Below are 21,553 nucleotides of genomic sequence, written 5' to 3' on the forward strand. Positions count from 1 at the left end.
TAATCACTGCTTGATCGGTGACTCGTGTCTCTCCTCCTCCTGCTCATACACTAAAAGAGAAAATACATTTTATCCCTGCTCACTTTATCCAGTCAGGACGGAGATCTTCATTAAAAAGGCAGAGCTGTCTGAAAAAACAGTTCTGCAAGCGTGGTGGCATAAAGAGGAGGGACGGGATTGATCGCTGCAAAATGGAGGTTAGCTAAAATGAAAATAACGCTTACAGCAACTATTATATACTGAAAGCATCAATTCTTTTAATCTAAAACTTGAAAAGCTGGAAAACAATAATCAATTTATTTCGAAAATACTTATTATTTCCCTCAATTGACTCACTGCTCTCTGATTTCTTATAAAGTCGAAACCATGACCTTTATTGAAAAAGAGCAGAGGTGAAGTTTCACACTGCAAATCATGTCATATTTATAATAAAGTTGTTTTTGTTCAGCATCCTACTAACAATAGTCATCAGAAAACATGACGCGTCCAGTTCTGTGTGGTTCACTAGCTCGGCTACAGCAGTTTCCTGGGGAAAACCTTAATTTGATTATTGATTAACTGTCAAAGGTTATTCATCAAGCAAAAACAAAAGGCAAGCATTTTCTTTTTTCAGCTTCTCAAATGTGAGGATTTGCTGCTTTTCTTTGTTTTGTATTACTGTAGATTGAATATCTCTTTATTTTTGATCATCATCTTGGTGTCTGGGAAATTATCAGAGGCAAGCAGCAACATTTTCTAACGTGTTTTCAGACCAAATGATCAATAGATTAATTAAAAAAACCGACAGATGTGAGCTATAGCCTTAGTTTTGACCTTGCAGTTTTAATTTGAAAAGCCACAACTATCCAACATGAAAGCAAAAGACACTGAGTCACATCAGACGTCCTCGATGGCACGACGTTCGCCGATTCGGTTGAAATCTACATTCCGGCACCGTGACCATTTTTTCACTGGAGTAAACAGCCACACTTGATCAGCCATTTCGAATTCAATTTAGGGCACAGGCACGGCTCCGTTAGCCACTCATCACGATGAGTAAAGATGTAATCAATGCACTCCGCTGTGAAACAAGTATTGGATTGACACACTTATCCTCAGAAGATAAATGGAGATTAGGGAAGCCGTCTCGACGAGCGCAGCCCACGACTGCAACGCAATCACAGCCGCGCCGTAACGTCCTTGTTTTTGTCAATACACATGATGCGAACTTTGATTTCTATTTCACGCCTCAGTCCAAACACTCTGTTTATAGATAATAGTGGGTGGCTTTGACATTATGCTGCAGAACACCCCATGCCTCTGGTTTTTGAAATACCCTTTTTATATGGTTGAGCAGATTTAACGCTACCGTGAAAACGACGTGATTCACCACCCTCTGATCTTTTAACTTCCTAGAAGTGAATCACCCCTCTTCTACACATTTTTAAGAGCAGCTGCGGTGACTAACTGCACCAGAATAAAAAAATAAATAAATAAATCCCCCTTCATCTTCAGCAGAATGACTTCACTGTCGAGCAGGGGGGAGACAGGGACACCGCTGAAGACGTCTGTGGGACAAACGGGGCACATCAGAAAATACTGCTCGACGATGTTTAGCATATTACCCTCCCGAGACACTGAAACAGTAATTCTTCTGGTGTGAAAAAAAAGAGGGGAAAAAAGTGTTTCCAAGCGAGCAGGGCTGGTGGTTTGGAGAGGTTTTAGATGCCACATGTGGCTCTCATTCTGAGGGTGGAAACAGACAGCAACACTGCTTCATTTAGGGATCTATTATATTGGGTTTCTCAGTTTTTAATGGGATTTTCCTTCTACGAGAAAAAAACTGAAATGCTGATACTTGACACTTCACATTAAAACTTTATTACTCATTATTACTAAGAAAATCCTGAGTTTCACTTTTGGAGGGCTGAAGTGAAAGTGGAGCGTCTTTACAGAACTATAGACTAATCAGAAACATACTTGAAACAACGCAAATTACACAAAATACAACCTCGCAACACAATGTCTTCTTTTGCAATTCACTCTATTTGGGATGTTAAAGCAGTTACGTTAATACAAACATCATTTACGAAGATGATCGCAGGTTAAACATCACTAGTATAAGCAGACTTTTTAATCGCCTCAAAAACAAACCTCGCAATCTTACCAAGTATACTGTATATTTCAAGTGTATATCAAGTCTCAGGTCTGTCAGAAGAGAATATTTTGCTAAATTACAATGAAGCATTTGTGTCACTGTAATTGGTAATATTAGATGTTTGATATAACACCATGAGACTGTGATATTTAATGTTTATCAGAGCAGGAAAATGTCATACTTTTGCAATCCTAGTAATAGAAGAGGGTGGCATTTGAAAATCATTTAAATGGGGATAATGGGTGCACACACTCTCACACACACTTGCTGTATTAAGACAGTGTGGATTTCAGGATTGTTGGCTACCAAAAGTTAAATACTGTTTGTACACAGCGCCTCCACTTCTGACATCGGAAAGTCATGGGGGTCAAACGCTGTTTGAGCATCCAGTGAGACTCCTTCACAATCACATACTGTATTAAAAGGTGAAACATTTTTAAATTGAAATCAAATTATAATATCTAATCCTGTAGCAGATCTTCACTATTCCCAAATACAGAGTAAACCTCAGGAACACTCTTCACTTTTTCGGCTATTAGTTATAGGATCCAATGGAACAGCAGCAGGAAGCTTTGCCAACATTACAAAAGGGAAAATACCAAAAATAAAATCTTGCAGTGCAGCAGTGCAGCATATGATGTGTTGGAGCATGAGTGACGGGCGAGTACGAGTCTGAGCAAGCTAACAAACACCAAATAAACATTCGTTCAGTGGCTCCTGTCGGTGAGTAAGTGAAAAAAATTACTGAGGAGAGAGGAAAGGAAAAATCTCCTGTTTTGTCTTTCTCTTAACTCACACACACACACACACACACACACACACAAACAAATCAATCCCACTAGCAGCTATAATCAATCCCAGGGCTCTGAGGAGTGCTTCACTTTATTACAAACTCTCTACTTCATCTCTCCAGCAATCTGGAAACATCGAACTCAAGTCTCATTCAGCCATCAACCTCCACAACACACACACACACACACACACACACACACACACACACACACACACACACGCATACAAACACACACACACGCACGTTCTCCCTCCTAGACGGCCTTCAAAGCTGAAGTTTGGAGCCTCGGCTGGTCCCAAAGCTCCCTTTTGACACACACAAACACACTCACGCAAACGATCCCACCGGCTTTTCACTGAATTGTGCGAGCAGGCTGAAAGGCTTAAACACTGATGGAAACTTCATTTCCATAAAACAGTGGAGGGGAAACTTTTTTTTGGGCCACAACATTGTGGATACTCGCACTACATGTACAAAGACGCAGGCAAACCCACGACCTAAATAATCGATTTCCAGTGACCGCGCAGTCTCTCGACTCCACATGCGCATAAAAAGGGGAGAGAAGACAAAGAAACGAGAGGAGTAAAGGAGTCTGTCTCACCTTCACAGATCCTGTCGAGCCGCTGCCGTTTCACTTTATGCTTGTCGACCAGAGCCATCCCGTCACAGCTTGAAACGTGCTCCCCTCTCTTGAGTTCTTGTATCCACCTCTTCTGCTTAAAATCTCAAATGCAATCCTCCAGAAGTGAGCTAGCTGGTGTTTTAGACCTGAAAACAAAGAAAGCAGAGACTAAGATTATTCTTGAAAGCAGGTCTGACAGGGATGCCTATTCAGCGACTTTGAGTTTTATGGCTAACATTTTAACAAGGATAAGTTCTCCCAGCTTCAGCTTCAGCTTCACAGCGAAACAGCTTTGCAGCATTCTCCTAAACAACTGAAGTCGATGGGAAAATGCTGCAACGCTCCTTTGCTGGGAAGCTCCAGAAACGTGTCGTTGTTGTGGACACTAAACTTTACATCGACAGGGGACTGAGGATTTGACTGCTGTAAAGGATGAGGATGAGTGGTATAAAAAGTCCATAGAGGGAGTCGGATGTGGATGGCTGGCTGGGTTACACAAGCACAGGACTTTGATTCAAGAAGCCGCTGTTCGTGTCCAGTATGGAACCAGAAGTCAATGGTGGGTTCTTTTATGACGTCGTAAAGTTGCATCACATATGTAAGGTAATGCAAGTTAGCAGGGTAAGTAGGTGTGTTTGTAACATACTGATGTTAACCAAACTGTGACTCATGTAGTCTTGGGAGATTCTGACATTCATCCTCAGCTGTTCAGGGATGAGGATGAATCTGGGTGAATTTTTCCTTTAATTTATTGTAATTTTTAGGGTTATTTATTTACATTTGCCAGGGACCATTTACTGCACAGTATTCAATGTAAACGTTTCACTGATGTGTTGTACCAGAGTTATCTGGAAGCCGATCTACACCTCTGAGCGTCACCGTGCACACAGTGACGTGGCACATCATCCTAAATCATTCAAAACAGTGCATATATCATGTAGCGCATATCAAAAGTGTATTCTGTGAAAGAAAGGTGTGTCCAGTGTAAAAAACAATCAATTGCACAGCCACTGGTAACAGGGTTGGGTAGCTTTTGGCTAAAGCTTTAAATCTAGATTAAATTCAGTTCACTGATTGAGAAATGCATTTTTAAATTCATGCTCATTAAGAAAGGCGGAAAGTTTAAAAACCTTCAGTCCCTGCTGTCCATACTAATCATGATTTCCTGACTTCCTGTACGTGCATCACAATACACTCATCATATATCAGGCTCCACGCACGGTAGTTCACGTCTTGGCAGAACCATTGAACTTCCTTGCAACATCAGAACGTTCACCTCGCAGAGACACAGCTCTCCACTAGAGGGAGCCTCACCTCAGCCAGCACTGTTTATTACATTTAATGAAGAAATGTCACTTCAGCGGCTGCAGCCCCCCAAACTGAGTGGAACACAGCGAAAAAGCAGACAAACACAGAGCGAGCGAGCAAATGAGGCGCTTTACCAATCATTTACGTCCAGTGACTGATGCTCCTCCAAAGAGCAATCTCCTAATTGGTTCCTGCTGAAGCCTGAGGGACACGGCACAGTTTCTTCTTCTTTTTTTTTGTGGGGAGAGGCAGGCAGACAGAGGTAGAGAGAGGAAGGCATAAGAATGCACACACACACACACACACACGCAAACACACACACACAAAGGACACACAAGATGACAAGCAGCAATGTGGGCTTGAGCGCACACACACACACACACACACACACACACACACACACACACACACACACACACACACTCTTAAGGGCAGCGAGTCACGCAGAGGAATGTGGGTCAGTTAGTCAGCAGACGGGAGGAGGTTGTATCAGCAGAATAAAGGAATAATAGGGGGGTCGGTGGGAGGGAGAGGAAAGTACTAGAAAAACACGGTCTGACAGGATGAGTACAGTGTGATACCATCCTCCTCCTCCTGCATTTTGACTGCATATTTTTCAGCCCTTCAACATTCATAGCCCTGCCTCTGTTTCATTCCATATTCGCCCCGGGGCCCGATCCTAGAGTGCTGCGCTCTGAGAACGGCCCTCACTTGACTATTTATATGATGATATATTGATATTTGCGCTCTGACTGCAATTATAACCGTTATGTTTTTTCGGAGGGGTGGAGGGCAGGCTAAGCAGCAATATGGCTGAATGATGAATCTGTTGTTGCATTTTCATTTCGGCCAGCTGTTGGGGCATCGTCCCAGCTCGGGGCAGGAGGGGGAGGTGGTGCACTGCAGCTAAGTGAACCTAAAAGAAACACCGCTGTGGGTGCCAAATCTCTCCCTGCATTCAATTCGCTATGAGGCTCCTGTCTCTCTCTGACACTGACAAATGCAATGCGTGTCTTGCTTTAACCTGCACCAGTCAGTTGGGCTTCAGCTCTCCTCCTCCACAAGGTAAGTCTTCCTGCCTGCCAAAGAGCTGTAGACCCACATGTGGGAGTCAGAGAAGTAATTGAGCAAGAGGGGAAGCAGAAAGCAGTCAGTCAGAGGCGGTGGGAGTCACACCGCCTTGGCTATGAATAGACTGGAGGAGACATGCATGGGCTTCTCCTCCTCTGTGCTGCATGAGCAGCAAACACTACAGGTCATGAGTGCTCCTGGCCATTTAGTCATTATCAAGTCTCCTGATGTAGACTTCACTTTACTGATAGCTCACAAACGGTAATTTATGCAGCTCCAGCACACAGGTGCCCACAAAGCTGCTTCTCAACGCCGCAATTTGTACAATAACGCGGTGGTAACGCAGGATTAGGATGACACAAAACAGTGATGTGTGATTCAGAACACGTAGATTTCCTTAAATCAAAAGTAACAGCTTGAATTACATCATAACACCAGACGACAACCCAACACTAACATTAATCTTTTAACCAACACTCAGTGAAGCTGTGTTGTGATGACAGGCTCACAACATGCTATCTGCTGTCCTGAATTATTGTGATGATTTTGTTTTTAAATGCATACACATTTGGCCTATTTAAGTCAAATGCAAAATGCAAATTCACTACAGTACGACAGCACTTCATGACAATGCTGTTACGTCACACATTTTAAATGATCTGGACATTGTACTGTGAATTCGATAACATTTTGATTAATTGCACATCCCTAGAAATAAAGTTGTATTAAAGGTTGTTTCATAAATTTGTATGATTGCATCAGTAGTCTGTAATAAAGGGCTGGATGACTGAACAGATGACAGTAATTTCTGGCACACAATGGGGAAACGAATTACAAAAAAGTAAAAAACAAAAAAACATCAATATCGGAATTGGCTACAATAAAAACGTTACTGTAAACATCACTGTCGGCCCAGAATTACGCTATCGGTGCTGCGGCATCCTTGAATAATATAATATATTCTCAGAGCCTCCACCAAATCCCCATTTTCACTCAGAATCACACCTGGAATCATTTCAAAAATCACATTTCATTACATCTCCACTCACTGGTGGTCTCAAAGAAAAAGCCTGCTGGCATAGAAAAATGGCCCACTCAGCACTTTGAGAGCTACATCTGACCAAAAACCAGAATCTGTGGTATACATGACTTCATTTCCATAAATGAATTCCAGAGGTTGGACTCGTGTGAGAAGGAGCTCCACTTTGTTTCCAGAAAAAAAAAAAAAAAAAAAAGTCGACTCCACTGAGCAGGTTGAAAAGTCAACAACAAGTTTGAGAGGAGCTCTCAGCCAGAGGAGTGTCGGAGAGGAAGTACAGTTATCCTGCAGACCTGCGCACCGTCGCGGCTGGATTGTTACTTGACTAAGTGCTGTTATGTAACTTAACAATGAGGGGATTGACCTGAGAGGAAGATAAAAGAGGGGAGAAAGTCACACACTCAGAAACGCACATGCAAATGACGGAGCTGCACATCTCCAGGGATTGACTGACTCAACGTGGAGAGGGCAGAAACACACACAGCACTTTCTCTTTACTTGCATTGTAACACACAGTAGTGTCTGTGAATGTTACGTCAGACTGTGACCAGAGCAACTGTAGTCTCATCTGATAAATGTTGCAAAACTCACAATATTCATGATAAAATAAGTTTGTTTCTTGTCTCTGATGCATCAGAAAAATACACGTACAACAACAAATACAATTTTGACTTTTACAAGCTGTCCTCCGACTCTGAGCTGACAAAGAGATCCGACACTTAGTACACACCATTTCTGAAATGTAGTCAACCCATGAATGTTATTTTGTAATGAGATCTCGCCTGTCTACTTGGATGCATTTCATGTGCTGCTTGACTCTCAGCTGTGACTGCAACCTGCCACATGCCATAAAGCCCTGAATGATACAAGACCTTGTATCCAGAGTCGTGTGCTGTATGTTCATCAGTTCATCCTGCAGTAACTCTGTTGTTTGCACACCTCATCCACCAATTCAGCTCATGACGTTAGCTGTCATCACTACTACTACATGTATGAACAGATACCTTCCCTGACTTTCTTGCTTGCATATAACAGCCTGTAAACTGATATCTCTGTCTTGCCTCTCTAACACTCCTTTACAGTCTCAAGCAACGTGCAGCACTAGTTAGTCAAGTCAAATCAAATCATTTGACCTTTTGGCATTAAGACATTCAATGGAATAAAAGGTTAATGCATAATTTGAGAAAAAAATATTTGGCAGATTAATCATGAATTCAACTAATTGCCAGTTGCAGGCGGTGATGTAACAGTTAGTCATTGGTGGAAATGTTCACGGCACGCAGGAAGAGACTTTCGAAAGCCGGTCTCCTCACCAGCAGTGAGACAGAACACTCAGCTCCCCAGCGATGGTCGAAGCTGCTACCAAAACAGGCGAAGGTTTCTGGGTAATGAAGCGCTTAAACTTTCCTGAAATTCACACCATTTTTCTCACAGTTGCATGTTTGGGCTGCAGAAGCGTGAATATGCCCTGTAAAGCTTTGACGTAGGTGTTCATTTCAACAAATAACTTAAATGCCACTCACACGGTGGAGCTCACAAAACAAAGCTCTTTTTTTTTCACACACTTGAACAGCAGATAAAATGTTGGCACAGAATCAGCTGGTGTTCAAAGTTAAGAGCTTGTGAAATGTGGCAGATGTACGCCGCAGATGTGCTACCACAGCTTCTCCTCTGTGTCTCACGGAGACACAAACAGAAGTAACGTTTTCATCAAAATGCCAGAGAAAAATCCGCCGTGCCGTGCCAGGCGTTACTTTGCATTGTTGCAGCTGTTGCATCACTCCGAGAGGTTATTAATTCATACAGTGCTTCTTCTTCTGACACCCTGTAGATCAAAAATTCACAAGCAGACAAAGCCAGATTTTTTCAGAAACAGTTCTCCCTTTCAGCTCTTTATGTTACATCTCTTTCACTAGCGCTCATTCTTTTCTACTCCTTTTGTGATGAAAGGTATATTACAAGGCAGGCAGCCCAGGAGACCTTGTTTAGGTTGGTAATAGCACAGAAGACACAGAGGGAGGGAACAGAAAGCGATAGAGAGAGAAAGAGAGAGAGACAGAAAGAGAGAGAGGTCTTTTTCTGACTGAGGCCATCTCTCAGAGGAGCCGTCTCACCAGATTAAGAAACCTGTGGGTTTGGCTAAGGGTAGAAAAAGGCACAGAATGAAGTAAAGCAAGCTTTGACTTTGTCATACGCATGTTTGACTGAAATATCTGTGGAGGCTTTTACTACAAGGGGGGAGTTTTTGTCGCTCTTTTTTTTCTTTTGCTCCTTCTTTTTTTAAAGATCACCAGCCGAGCTTCCAGCCTCTGACCTCAGTGAACTAGTATAACTACGTGAACTTGATGACCACCAGCGCGCACAAACACAAATGGGACCGAGCCACGAAAGTATGGGGCGTTGTAGTCAAAGAAATAAGCTGATTTTAAGCTCTAGATAAACTGGAAATAACTTCATTCTTGTGAAGTTTATTTAAGAGAAATCCATTTTCTTCCCTCCGGCAATAATCTGAAAATCTCTCAATTTGCTTTCTCTTCCATCTTTTCACTTTTAAATATCTTTGTTTTAAGTGCAGCCTCGTCTCTGCATGTGACAGCTGTGCTCAGTGGGGGGGGAACAGTTCAACATTTTGGATATGCTTATTCAATTTCTTGCTGAAAAGTTAGATGGGATGATTGATACTACTTTAATATATTTGTATAGTTAATGTGAAGCTCCAACCAGCAGACAGTTTAGACTTAGGGTTAATAAATGTTGGAAATAGAGGGACAGCTAGCCTGGCTCTGCCCTACAGTGACAGTATCTGCCTGTTTCAACTAATCACTGAAGTAGTAACCACAACATCCCCAGAGTCTGATTCAATTTATTGGGTGAGGTGGAAACACACTTATCGTAACAACTACAGCAAATTCTGAATTATTTGAGCCTTCTTGTAAGTTCGACATTTACACAAAATCTATAAAGAAACAACGTATTATTGACAGTAAACACATTTTGAGACCTACTGCCTTCCCAGAAACATTTTGTGAAACTCTTAACTATCTAGGCCTGCTTGTTAATTTGGCACACGTTGCTGTATATATTTCTTTATCTGAAAAATACATCACATTCCTTTGTTCCAGTGATGAACTATATGCGTGCCTGCATATATAGCGGGGGAAATGAGATGGGATCACAAGTGGTCACTTGAGACGCATGTCAGGACGCATGTTAATGCCAGGTTTGAACTGACGGGCTTAAAGCTGTCCACTTGTGATCGGATCGCTCGGGAAGGAGGGCGGAACCCGATGTGAACAGCCTCACTGTTTGAAGCTTAGGGCTAATGACCAACACTGCCGTGTTACACCAGCTGGGATTATTATAACTCACTTAATGTGCACAAAAACCCAAGTATACGCCCTGAAAGTAAAGCTAAAATTAAAAGTCACTGAGCCTGACCGAGAATAAGTGGTGTGCTTAACTGCACATTTTGCTGTTTGTACACTTCTGTCTGCGCGCAGTTTAAACAAATGAGGTATAATGTGCTAATAAGTGAGCTTCAGAGGTGCTGAGGGAGGCCTTGGGACACAGCCAGGCACGTTGGTTTCCCCTCTTTCCAGATTTTTCAGTGCTATCCTAAGCTAAGCTAAGCGGCTTCTGGTTGTAGCTGGAATGAATGCGATTCAATGGCCACCAGCTGCAGTAAGATCTCATTAATGCGGCACGTCACCGGACGGGGATACAGTCAACATTTTGAGGAAGAATTGTGTAGCAGCTACCTAAACTGACTGCTTAAGAGTCTATGATTTATGTCCCTGAAAGTGCAAGATAGCAGAAAAAGACGAGGCAGGGAGGGGAAGGTGGTTAGGGTTTCTCTTCTCTCATTAATCGGATAGTTGGGGCTCCGAGGGGCACGTAAAGCTGTCGCTCAGACCGCTGATTTACACCTTCCTCCTCCCTGCCAGCCTCTTTCTTCCTCCAACCCTCCCTGTCTAAATACACCAGTTACTGACAATTACAGCTCTCCTCTTTCTACCTCTCCATCATCATCACTCTCCCCCTAGTCTGTCAGTCCATCTGTGCCTCTCCGTGTATCCTTTTACCGCCTTTTGCATGTCCTGTCAGCCTCTGGCAGACAGCGTTCTTTTCATTCCTCATTTCTCCTTTACATCGCCTTTTCTCTGAACCATTTTCCCATCCTCCCTCCCCCTTCCCTCTCCCTCCCTCCCTCCTCCTCTCACATTCTCGCCATCTTTCTCTCAACTCTAAACGAAATGAGACTGCAGCAGTACTAACTGCTGACTTGGGCTAATGCACAATTTTGTAATAATGCCTATTCGTTTAAGTCACCCAGGAAACGCATAATGGTGACATTATTGTGCACGGCAGCCTGTTAGCCTAGCCCTGTGAGGCTTTTCACCGCGGCCTGCATTCCTCCTCTCTTCAGCTCCTTACATCTAATGAACTAAAACAAAGTCTGGCATAAAATCTCCACTGGGATAATTGGCAATTTATTTTATTTTTTTCACAACACCACTACAAAATACAGACCACTGAGGGACTTGCAGCAACAGAGAGTCCACGTCTGAAATTAAATAAAAAAAGGATTTTAAAACATGTCGCAAAATGTTATCCTGGTATTTTTTTTTCTCCTTTTCCTGATGGATTCGATTCTAGACACATATTTACTCATCTCAACTCCGAGAGGAACACACACACACACACACACACACACATACACACAAGCAATCACACCAAAACCTGTGGTACTTAAGCTGACAGGTAAAAGGTTGTGGCCAAGATGCTTTCATTCTCGTAATAAATCTGTCTTTTCCACTCTCCTGTTGACATTCAACATGACAAAAATAACCTCAGCCATTTTTCTTTGAGGGAAAAATACCAGTACTGAGAGCTAAAGCACAGAACCTGAAATAAATGAACAGCACAGTGAGGAGGACTCGAGGACCAAACCGAACAAACCTCATGATTATGAGAGCACGACGTGATAATGAGAGCAAATTAGGGACATCTAATGATGCTCTGGATGTTCACTATGTCGGTGACTGGATTGGATGTTCAAGGCCTCATATATATATCGTTAAAAACTGTGGGTGCACTTAATGTCTCAGTCAGCATAAACCAATTTTTTGCTGAAGATCATGACTTTCGTGAAGTCGCACGTTGTTGTCGACCGCCTGTTTGAAATCAGGAGGAGTCGTCACCATCTTACCTCGTCTTTCTCAGCTCTTTGGCAGCTTTCCATTCCTCAGCTAACAGCTAATTAACACCAGGCACGATCAAAGACAAACAAAAAACAAGACAGCTTATCATTTAACACAGGTCTAAACAATTTAGTTCTATTTAATGGAAATATCTAACCTAATGCTGACTGATTTCTTACACCTCTCCAGAGTCAAACGTTCAAAACCATTTAGCTGTAACGTGATAGAAACCCCAAGGAAAGAGCAAAGACGAGCGACAAAAATGCAATTATATTTTAGGGTTATGGAATAATTATGCATCAGGGAGAGGGAAAATAAATTAAATTAAAAAAAAGGAAAGATTGTGTTGGAACGGGGCCAATCTCTTAAAAAACTGCCTCAACCAATGGCTGATTGAAGGATGGAGATGCCACAGTCCCATTTCAGGGGTAAATTTAGGATTTTCAAAGACGCACCGAGCATGACTAATGAGGAGAGACTATAAAAACGACTGCTTCTGGGTCTAAAGAGCAAAGTGAGGGTTCGTAAAGGCAAACGCATGAGGAGAATGAAGACAGATAACCACAAATACCTCCTTTTCAATGTCATCATCGGTTTTCTATTTGAATATTGCTTGTCAGGTACAACATTACTGGGAGAATGTAGTCTCCGTAATACATAATTGTGAGTCATTGCCATGAAACCTCCTCAGAATAGTTTTAGTCTAATTAGATACACTTGTACATCTTTGTGTGGTAAGGGTTGAAAGTGCCAATTTTAATTGTTGAACTTGATGATCTGTCTTTTCCTACCAATTAACTACTGAGCACCTGATGCATATGCAGCGACTGTTAGAGCAATTAAACTGCAAATTAAGGATGGAGATGAGTTCAGGATGTGAGTGCCACCGCTCATAATTTGAATGAGCTCTGGTTCACAATTGAACATTTTCTAAAGGAGATAAATCATGATACAGAAATGTGATCCTCACTTAAAGAGGGCTTCTTGAACTCTTGTTCCAATAAAGTACTCCTAATTTATCAAAGTACTGTGACATCAAGTATGACCTTTGTCACATTTGTAATTTATCGGCAATCGGACAAAAAAATAAAAGATGATAGGATGAGATAAATGGTCAATCCATGAATGAAAGACAGTCTAAAATCAGGAAATATGTAACCGTAGAATAAGAAAACCAGAATGGGACTCAGTACATCTACTTTCATCAAGATACATACATCATTCTATGAGAAATGAACAAAAAATGTAGGAGAAAGTTAGAAAATCTTCCTGGATCTGCACCAAAAGTTAATGGGGTCCAATGATGGGTCAAGACCCATCCACCATCCAGGTTTCATGCATACCCGTTCAGTAGATATTACGTAACGTAACACATTTCATGCAAACTTTAAGCTTTCAACTGTTTCATTTTCATCTTCAGTGCTGAGTCCTACTGGGTTAGCTAAACTGTGCTACTCAGGTAAGCCCAGCTCAGTGAAAATGTAACATTTCTTACACGTAAGCCGATTACAAGAACAAAATAAAATCTTTGGAAACATCTTGGAGCGCATTATCAAGGTCAGGGGGCCTCAGTGGTGTCGGCCATCTGGAGCCACGTGCTCGCATTGCAAAAGGCCAGCTGAACCAGGTACAGTAGCAATCTGCCCAACGCTACACAGCGTAAACATCTTGTTAGGTACTTGAACAGCAGACTACGTATGAGCTAAATAGACTGTAAGTTAGTTGAGTAACTGGGGTTAAGGAAAGGCCAAGCTTGCCCCAGAGGCCAACTCCCTGTGAGCTGAACGCCACTGACCTAGATTAATACCAACCACAGCAGCGCCAGGACTATTAAACACACCCCGGTTTCCTGTATCCTGCCTTTCTGTCTGTGTGTGAAATGATTCCATCTGTCAGTCTCAGCTGGGCTGTGAGAACACCGCTGAACACTGCTGCCCACACACACACAGACACATATATACAGACGGACACCAAAAAACACAGACGTGTCGGCTGGGAACTGGGGCCAAGGTGGGTGTCTGGCTGCATCCAGCCTCCGGGGAGGGGGGGGGGAGATCTGAAAAACTCTGCCCAGCGTGAAAGGCTGGAGGATGGGGGAGAGAGAGACACGAGATAGCAGCTATGGTCATGGCGGCGCGCGGCAGAAAACCGCCACATGAAGCAGTGTGCATTTACGAGGCTTTATATGTTCAGCAATGAAAACCAACGGCACAGAACATTTAGTGTCAGTGCGACCTGAGAGATCTCCTTTCAGAGAAAGCAGGTTTTGTCTCTCTACTCCACCTCTCAGGAGTGCCATGATTCTTTGAAGCCTCCTTTTTGAGTTAATAGCTTGCATATAATCAGACCCATTTAACATTGCATGCATGTGTGTGTGTTTCTGTCTGTGTGCAGGTACGTGTGTTGTTTTTTTCCCGTTTTCATGTATATGCATTAGGCGTGCCTCCATGACCAAGGACGGCAGCTGGTGTTCAATAGATACTAAACAGAAGAAGAAACACAGACAGCCAGCAAAGAAGAGTACACCCCGTCAGCCACCTGTGAGCAAGAGCACACAGAGATGAAACTGAAGGGGAAAAAAAACGAGACAAGATAAGGGCACAGAGGGATTAGGAAGCACAACTGATATTCAAAGGAAAATAAGGTAAAGAGAGCTTAGCAGGAGGGAGGAAGGAGAGAAGTGAAAGGTCAGGGATGAGGTTTAAGTGAGGTAGAAAAGACATGGGTGAACGGGTGAGATGTGGAACAAAAAGCTGTGTTCTTTGAGTTATTCCAAATGTTTTGGTAGTTCAAACTTCCCCCGAGGCTGAAAAAACTGGAGCACACATAACCTCTGTTGGAGTTTATCATCATCTTGGCTTTCTGTGTCCAGTGAAATGAAAGCAGTCTGCCAGAATAAATGTTGGCAATGTACTTTCCTGTAAACCGCAGACATGTTGAAACTTCGATTTTATGTGCTTATGTTCTGGTAAGGTTTAGGCACAAAAATCACTTAGTTGGGCTTCAAATATCTATTTTGGTCGCCACATACACGGCTGGAAATTGTCCCGAGGTCTCCTTGAAAATCAACAGTGGCCGTCACAGTTTGCATGTGTTGTAACACCACAGTCCTTGTCCCAGTTCTTACAAACACAGTCTTGAACTGGGATCACTGGGTTGGAAGCCTGCTCCCTCAACTCCGTCACCATCCCCTCCAACTCCAAATATGAAAGTCAGGTCATAAATATTTAATGTGAATGTGATACGGAACGTACCTACAAATATGAAAGTATCAGTGGTTTGCAGAAACTTTAACTTCTGGCGTCTGGGCTGTGTATTTCCCTTGATACACCAATATTAGCAATCTGTCCAGCAGTGCTGCATTGACTGCATGTCTGAGCCAGATAATAGGACTCCTTTCTTCCCCCCATATTTAAATTTGGCTATGCTGCTGTTTTAAATAGCAAGTTCAGTTTGGCTGTAGGTAAAACAGAGACCTCATGCATCAGCAAAATCCCTGACAAGGCAATCCCAATGAACTGTAGCTCTGTTATCGTACTAATGCACTCCCCTCTCCCCTGATGGCACAAAACTTCATTATTGGAAAAATGTTCACCTGGGGTCAAAAGATGTTGGAGTCTATAAATAAAAAAGCAGCATGCACTAGACTTTGAGTCTGGGAACCAAATCCTGTTCAGTTAATGTTAAATATTTATTAAAAGAGAGTTATTTCTGCTTGATATGTCAGATACGTAGCATAAAAGACTAAAACGATTGCAACATACACATGTATTATGCCTCAAAATAGCATTCGCTAAAGCTGTCTGAAAACCACAGGGACACCTATTTCTAACCCCACACAGAGTCCCGAGGGGAGTATTCGCCGAGGACTGAGTAGGAGGGACTGAGAGTCTGTGGCTTCTCTCTGGCTCAGTGAAACATTAACCCACAGTAAATCCTTTTTGTTCAGGATCAGGAATCAAACATCTCCATACGGCTGAAAATCAAACATGTCTTTGTGTGAACAAGCTGACGAGTTAAAAAGCCAACCATCCCACTGAGCTTCTCAGCAGCCGAGAATCAAAGAATTAGCCCCGGGCTCACCAAACATTGGTAATATCCATATTCATAAATGGAGATAGCTGAGGTGATACGACTCCATCGCTCAGCTCCACCACTCACTTTGTCAACACTTCCATAACTGCTAGTGACGAGTAGATAATATGCCGCTTTTCACCACAGATGAGTGATGAGAAGCAGGATGACAGCTCACTCCGCTTAGCTCTGCACAGCAACAAGTAGATAACCGCTATTGTGTGACGTTGTGCAAGCGTGTGTGTGTGTGTGTGTGTGTGTGTGTGTGTGTGTGTGTGTGAACTCTGAAGCTCTCTAGTAGAAGCCATGCTGATGTCCACTGCTCATTCAAATCAATGGGAAGTGCAGCCTCTCACTTAACAGTGTGGTTTAGGAGTCAAATGGTTTCATGGACATCTGCCAGATTTCCCTGTTTGGACTCCTGCCAGTATTTATGCGAGCAAAGAGGCTGTTAGATGCATGAAAGCACGGTATGTAGACAGATTTAACCTGGACTGCGAGGGTAAACATGCAGCATTAAAAAAATATCCTCTTGGCCTTAGGGCCCAGAAGAACCGGCGTTAAAAACGGCTACATCTATTCATTTCAACATAAATGGCGCAACCAGTGGTTTTCGCTCGCGTGGGCGAGGTAAATCCACAAATATGTTTCACGCGAGGTTCAACATTCAGTAAACTTTGACACACAAATTCTCAAAAGTGAACCATCTTGGCAGTGATGACCTTTGCGGGATCAGAGAGCTGGAGTCTAAAATGAAATAAGCAATGTAGCTTATTAGCCACGATTTATTCGCCCTCCTCTGGCAAATTACAAACTGCTCCTGGCTGATAGTTAGCAAAATTGTTAACTTAGAGAGATTTTAGCTAATATACTATAATAAACTTTAATCTACTGAATTAAAATTATGTAAAATACTGAGAACAGAAAAATGATACTAACCATCCACGGATAAAATAAAAACAAGTTGCAGAATCTACTGTGACTCACTACTAGATATAGCATGTTTGCTGACCAGATACAGCAGTTTATCAAGTAAAAGTAATAAATTACGTCAAAACTGTATTTAAGTACAGGTCTTGAGTAGCCTGTGTAGAGTGTTAGCTGCACTTTATCTGGTTATTCAAAATTTTGACACTGAGATTTTTTAGTTTTACTGCAAACATATTCGTTCCAATTATTAGAAATCGGTCACCTTGATTAGTAATAGTCAGTATCAGCTAAATTCAAATTCAGTCTCCCTAAACCCATATATCTTGTAAAAACTGACAATAACGATCACGTTACTTTTCAAACAGAGCTCAACATGCCTATGTTTCAAGCAGAATGTGAGATAACTCATCTTTAATCCAAATTCCTATCTAACGACATCACCAATGGTCCTGTGTCCACACAATGACAGCCAGCAGGACTATGAGAACAAATACTCTGCAGGCAGGTTAAAGTCCAGGAAGATCCATGGCACTTGTGGCTGCCTACTGCTAACAAAACAGCTCTAATAAACCAAGGACCTGACGCCTCGCTACAGGGCTGCCCAGCCAGAACCCCAGGGGCCCCCCGCCTTATACTCACAGCCCTGCTCTGCCACACAGCATCAGAAAGCTTGTAAAACAAGCTGTTAAACTTTATCTGCATCATAACCATTGCAATAATGCATCACAGATGCCAGAACTTCAAAAACAGATTTCCCACTGGGTTTTCTTTCTAAGCCTGTTCTCTGTGCCTATGTGTTGAGATAATCTCCATGCTGCCATAAAGAAAAAAAATAAAGTAATCATTTACGAAAAAAACTTAAGACTCCACATATTCAGTTAATAAAACGAGCTGATGCACCTTCCACGGCTATTTGGAAAGTAGCACTCAGACAGCGTGCCTGCATGCTCAAAGTGTACATGCTGCACTACTCCAGATTGAAACATCCTATTAGCCTGCACATTCACAGAGCCATTAGCATTTAAATATGCAGGAGCTGTGCTCCTTTCAAAATGCCATTTTTTTTTCTCCGCTGCAAGGAGAGTTCTCCAGTTGTCATAAACAACTTTTTTTTTTCTTTATTCAAGGACCTTTTCAAATGTCAGGGCCAATCAAACACAACACGACAGGTCTCTGGGTGGAAAAGAAAATACAGCTCAGAGGGCAGAGAAGAAGAGCGGACTTATCATGCATATTCATGTGGTTAGAAGGTTCAATGACTGCTGTCTCTGAGCACTGTGAGCAGAGGCTAAACAGTTTGTAAGGCAAGAGAGCTGAAAAAAATAAGCTTTTTTTTCCTTAACAATCCCTTCTCCCCCTCACCATTTCCAAATGTCAATGTCACAGACCCACAATGGGCAAGGCTCTGTGTGCCCACAAGCGACTCCCAAAACCACCAACTCCAACTCTTTTTTTTTTTTTTTTCCCCCTTTCTCTCTGTCAGCAGATTCAGTCAGAAAAGTTTTCTCTGCGAAGTGGTGCTCAGCAGAATGGCAAACAAACAGAGCCATCTCTCCGCTGGCCAGAGCACACTTCAGCATTTTAGACATCTCTTTCACTTTACAGCTTGCCTAACATCAGCAGGATGGATCCTCCTGACACAAGTCTATGTCAGCTGGACTGGAATAGGGGCTCTACGGAGACACAATGGAAACCTTCCTCCTCCTCCTCCTCCTCTTGCCACCTCCCTCCTGAGACGCTGAGACAGGAGAGAGCGAGCAGGAAGGAAGGAACAAAAAAAAAAAGAGGAAATAAAATACAATACATGTGCCTGTACTTTCATTCCCTGTGTGTGTGTGCATAATCCTCTCCAGGAAACTTCACCAGCTCGGACAGAGTGAGCTGCACACTCCACTGGTATCTTCCTCTCTATCTGTTTCTGTCTTTCACTTCCTGCCTCTCTTCATTAGTCTCCGTCTCTTCTCTCTGGCTCCAGCAAGGCACCGTCATCCAGGAGGACATTATTAGCTGTCAGCATTAACAAGCAGCGTAGCAGCAGCAGCAGCAGCGGCAGAGTTGGTTTCGTAACAATGCTCACAGAAAGCCTCTTCCCTGCCCCGGCGAGTGGAGCAGGCAGTCAGGACAGCCTGCTGCGTGCAGATGGTGCTTTGTCTCTGCTAGTTCCTGCAAAAAGTGACACGCAGACACAAACGCGAGCACACATGTACGTGCACACATAGTTGGACGACGGTGCCACTATTCATTCCTAATCCTCTGTGGTTTGCATGAAAGTTAATGGCAGCTCCGGCGATGCCAAGAGAGGGAGGGGAGGTGAGTGGGAGAAGATCAACTCTTTTTTTTTTTTCCCTTTTTTTTTTCCTCCTCCTGCTGGCAAACACACACACTTTTCCATGTTAGAAAGACAGTGTATTACATCCCTTTCAGATCTTCAAACTGCCCACCCCCCCACCCCACCACACACACACACACACACACACACACACACACACACACACACACACACACACACACCATCCATCCTCGTCCTCCCCCCCTCCTCACTCCACCCATCTCTGGCATAATGTCCGTGCATTGCAGTTGAGAGCAATTAGGACTTCTTTGGACGAAAATAGCCGGTCATTAAGGAGGAGCAGGGACTCCGAGTGTGATGGTTTACGCCAGGTGGGAGGCTATTAGACAGCCAAGTGGTGTGAGCAAACTCCCATGGTCATGAATACAGAGAACAGTAAACATCCTCCACCGCTCCCCCCACCGCTGCTTAGCACTTTTCTCCAATCATATAATGAGTTAATAATTTAGAGAAATGCTCATTTCTGCGTCCACAACATACTGTCCTCACACTCGCTACACAGCAGGCTCAAGTGTGAGTCTGAGTGGCTGGCCTTGTTCACAGCACACCTTTAGCACAGGTGTTTCCAATAACACTAACAAAGAGTTTGTTCCTTTCATGGGCCCCTGTAGTCCAACCGACACTTTGCTCTCATTACTCATAAGCAAATAACACAACTCTACCTCTGCTTGTCCTTCAGCTAAGGAACAGTAATGTCATAATATCTCTGCAAATATCTATCTTTTGGTTTGAAGGAACACTCTGGATCTTGTTTTCTGCCAAACACTAATATTGGATCAATAAGTGTCATCAAACATAGCAAATATTGATACATATTGGTTCTTCAAATTAGATTCAATGCTCATTTTCTGCAGAATCGATACACCAATACTCGCCCCTTTCCTTCTCTCTCTCCTCTCTGACAGCGAGCCTGTAGTGTAATTAACTTAGATGCCGTTGTTCCTAAAAAATGATACACAAGCCTTGTTCTGTTTTTCTTTTCATAAAAACTTGTGCCCTCATTGAGTATAAATTCTTTCCTGTGGTTTTGAATATTGATATTCTTTAAGGTAAAGTAATAAAGTTAGAAATCCCAGTATCGTGACAACAGTAGGATCAATTATGAAACTTTCATTATCTGTAGTTTTTGATGACGTGTTCGACGTGTTTCTCATAGTGAAAAAATCTTACAAGATCAAAGTTTGATCATCATTTTCTACATAAGCTGCAAGACTATATGCTCGAGACACCCGGAAGTTTAACACATTCACACACTCAGGTGCACAATAACCAGGGAAATAACAAAAGTAGTGGGCGTACACAATACACAATAATGAAAATGGTTAAACAAGCACTGGACGTTTACCCAGGAGACATCTGTCCATATGTAAGTGCCTAGTGTGAAACCAAAAGTCAAGTTGAGTTATTTCTGGGTTAAAAGTAGTGCAGTTACATCACATAAATACTGTAAGGGAAGTCAAGTACGTAGCACTGACGCATTTCTAATACGGCAGCACAATATATTCTGTCAGCGTGCACAATAGTTACATCTCAGCATGTGTCTTTGCTGCTCGAAGCAAAAGAAAACTCTTGGCGCTCTAATTCTCCAAGATCTCGAAGAGAAGTCTGTTTGATATTAGATCATTTGGTCTTGGAAACATGGGAGTTTGTTGCCTATAAGTGTCATGCAGGCTCTCCATGCACAGCAAAAACTCATTGATAACTATTGATCCATTATCAAACAACGTAGGGCTTGATTTGGTTGTTCGATAAAATACAATCCCTTGCAGAAACACACAAATCATTCGAAATGGATTAATTCCAAATACAGCTTTTCAAGTCATCTGTTGGAAACTTCCTGTATCTTTTTTAAATCGCAAACCATATCGCAGAGAACCAAAACATCACCATAATCACCATATCATGTCATAATATGTCAGTTTTTTCAAATATCGTGCAGCCTTAGGTTGTAGCTGAAGCTACAAAGGAAACACAGTTAGTTTACCTCAATCCACAATGCTTTCCAACAACCCAACTGTCATTTACTTG

The 21,553-nt window shown here is 42.6% G+C and overlaps 1 protein-coding gene across 2 annotated transcripts in view; it reads right to left on the minus strand.

Annotated features, from left to right (window-relative positions):
• LOC119033250 (C-terminal-binding protein 2-like) overlaps positions 1-21,553 on the minus strand; it is a 71,178-nt gene that overhangs the window by 45,895 nt on the left and 3,730 nt on the right. For both annotated transcript variants that reach the window (XM_037123101.1, XM_037123104.1), the window contains exon 2: positions 3,532-3,698. In XM_037123101.1, the coding sequence (XP_036978996.1) occupies positions 3,532-3,589 (58 nt within the window). In that variant the 5' untranslated portion in view covers positions 3,590-3,698. The remainder of the gene's footprint in view (positions 1-3,531; positions 3,699-21,553) is intronic.

This window comes from Acanthopagrus latus, chromosome 15 (genome assembly GCF_904848185.1).
Source record: "Acanthopagrus latus isolate v.2019 chromosome 15, fAcaLat1.1, whole genome shotgun sequence".
Lineage (NCBI taxonomy): Eukaryota > Metazoa > Chordata > Actinopteri > Spariformes > Sparidae > Acanthopagrus > Acanthopagrus latus.